Source organism: Danio rerio, chromosome 21 (assembly GCF_052040795.2).
Source record: "Danio rerio strain M-AB ecotype USA chromosome 21, GRCz13ab, whole genome shotgun sequence".
Taxonomy (NCBI): domain Eukaryota; kingdom Metazoa; phylum Chordata; class Actinopteri; order Cypriniformes; family Danionidae; genus Danio; species Danio rerio.
Window position 1 is genome coordinate 1097501 of NC_141041.1, and position 2500 is coordinate 1100000.

At 43.3% G+C, this 2500-nt stretch overlaps 1 protein-coding gene across 7 annotated transcripts in view; it reads right to left on the minus strand.

The window, feature by feature from the left end:
• The window catches only part of ric1 (RIC1 homolog, RAB6A GEF complex partner 1), a 75479-nt gene that overhangs the window by 4915 nt on the left and 68064 nt on the right, over positions 1–2500 (minus strand). For 3 of the 7 annotated variants that reach the window (XR_015519392.1, XR_015519394.1, XR_015519393.1), the window contains exons 27-28: positions 344–1146; positions 1–299 (exon numbers count right to left, since the gene is read on the minus strand). The exon at positions 1–299 is cut by the window's left edge. Coding sequence is in view for 1 of the 7 variants with exons in the window: in NM_001442814.1 (NP_001429743.1) it covers positions 864–1146 (283 nt within the window). In the remaining 6 variants the exon portion in view is untranslated. Of the gene's footprint in view, positions 300–343; positions 1147–1926; positions 2151–2200 lie in introns of those variants that run through there. The other 4 variants (XR_015519390.1, NM_001442814.1, XR_015519396.1 and 1 more) reach the window with 3 other exon arrangements.

A 2500-nucleotide genomic window follows, 5' to 3' on the forward strand; every position in this document is an offset into this window, starting at 1 on the left:
CACTCCATCCACTCCTCCACCCAATCACACTGCACTCACTCCTCCACCCAAACACACTCCATCCACTCCTCCACCCAGTCACACTGCACTCACTCCTCCACCCAAACACACTCCATCCACTCCTCCACCCAGTCACACTGCACTCACTCCTCCACCCAAACACACTCCATCCACTCCTCCACCCAATCACACTGCACTCACTCCTCCACCCAAACACACTCCATCCACTCCTCCACCCAATCACACTGCACTCACTCCTCCACCCAAACACACTCCATCCACTCCTCCACCCAGTCACACTGCACTCACTCCTTCACCCAAACACACTCCTCCACCCAGTCACACTGCACTCACTCCTCCACCCAAACACACTCCTCCACCCAGTCACACTGCACTCACTCCTCCAGCCATAACACTCCATCCACTCCTCCACCCAATCACACTTCGTTCTCTCCTCCACCCAGACTCCTTCAACCAATCACACTTCTTTCACTCCTTCAGCCAATCACACTCCACCAGTGAATCACTCCTCCACAAAATCACACTTCATCCACACACACTCCTCCTCCAGCCGCTTCCATGTAAGTGTGCGTAGTTGTTCAAAGGTCAGGAGAGCATGCAGTCCTATGAAGCCTCCACCTCCTCCTCCACCCACTCCCGCACAAGCATGTGTGCAATTGTTCAGTGGTAACAAGAGCGCGCCTCCGTCCACTCCTCCACCCGAATGAGTGTTGATTAGAGGTCATGAGTGTGCATTCGTACGAAGCCTCCGCCCACTCCTCCACCCGAGTGTGTGTGCAGTTGTTCAGAGGTTATGAGAGCATACAGTCGTATGAAGCCTCTGCCGGTTCCTCCACCCGAGGTCACGAGAGCGTGCAGTCGTATGAACCCTCCTCCAGCTCCTCGTCCTCCGGCTGCTCCAGCGGTGTGTCCTCCAGGGGCCGGGGGGAGGCTCCGGCGGGGCCATCCAGAGGCAGTGTGTGGAGGGTGGAGGTGTCCTCCGCTCGGGGTAGCAGCAGCGGCGCCTCACTCAGCTTAGAGGCTCCGGTGGGCTGGAAGGCATCAGGCTGCACCTGCTCCACCTCAACCTCCATCAGCTTCAGCAGCTCCGGGCGGATGAGGTTCAGGAACGCCTTATAGCCCAGACTGACACAACACACAGAGAGAACTAGTCAATGAATTACGAACGTTCCGAGATTGAGAAAATTACTACTGTTATAAAAGATTTCAAATACAAACAGAATTTAATAAACAACAACAAAAACAGTAGTTATTTAAAGCAAATACTACAGTGTTTTTAAAATTATACTATAGCAGAGTACTTTAATTATTCTGTAGTGGTGATTCTGTAGTTGCTATGGTAACAACTATAGCAACTACTCTGTTGTGGCGATGCTATGCTAACGAAATTAATAGTAATTGATCTGTAGTAGTGATTCTCCAGTTGCTATGGTAACAACAATATTAATTACCCTGTTTAGGTGATTCTGTAGTTGCTGTGGTAACAACAATATTAATCTGTTTTGTTAATTCTGTAGTTGCTATGGCAACAACATTAATAGTAAATAATATGTAGTGGTGATTCTGTAGTTCCTATGGTAACAACAACTATAATAATTAATCTCCTGTGAGGATTCTGCAGTTGCTGTGGTAGCAACAACTATAGCATTTAATCTGTTGTTGCTATGGTAACTACAGTTATAGTAATAAATATGCTATGTTGATTCTGTAGTTGCCATGGTAACAACAACTATGGCAATTAATCGGTTGTGGTCCTGTAGTTGCTATGGTAACAACAACAATAGTAATTAATCTGTTCTGGTGATTCTATTGTTGCTATGGTAAGAACAATTATATGAATTATTCTGCTATATTAATTCTGTAGTTGTTATGGTAGCAACAATAATAATAAATAATCTGTGGTGGTTTTTCTGTATTTTCTATGGTAACAAACTATAGCAATTAATCGTTTGCTGTGGTTCTGTAGTTGCTATGGTAACAACAATATTACTTAATCTGTAGTGGTAATTATGTAGTTGCTATGGTAACAACAATACTAATTAATCTGTAGTGGTAATTCTGTAGTTGATATGGTAACAACAATAGTAATTAATCTGTTGTGGTTATTCTGTAGTTACTATGGTAACAAACTATAGCAATTAATCCTTTGTTGTGGTTCTGTAGTTGCTATGGTAACAACAATACTAATTAATCTGTAGTGGTAATTCTGTAGTTGCTATGATAACAACAATAGTAATTAATCTGTTGTGGTAATTCTGTAGTTGCTATGGTAACAACAATGTTAATTAATCTGTTGTGGTTATTCTGTAGTTGCTATGGTAACAACAATAGTAATTAATCTGATGTGGTGATTCTGTAGTTGCTATGGTAACAACAATACTAATTAATCTGTAGTGGTAATTCTGTAGTTGATATGGTAACAAACTATAGCAATTAATCGTTTGTTGTAGTTCTGTAGTTGCTATGGTAACAACAATAC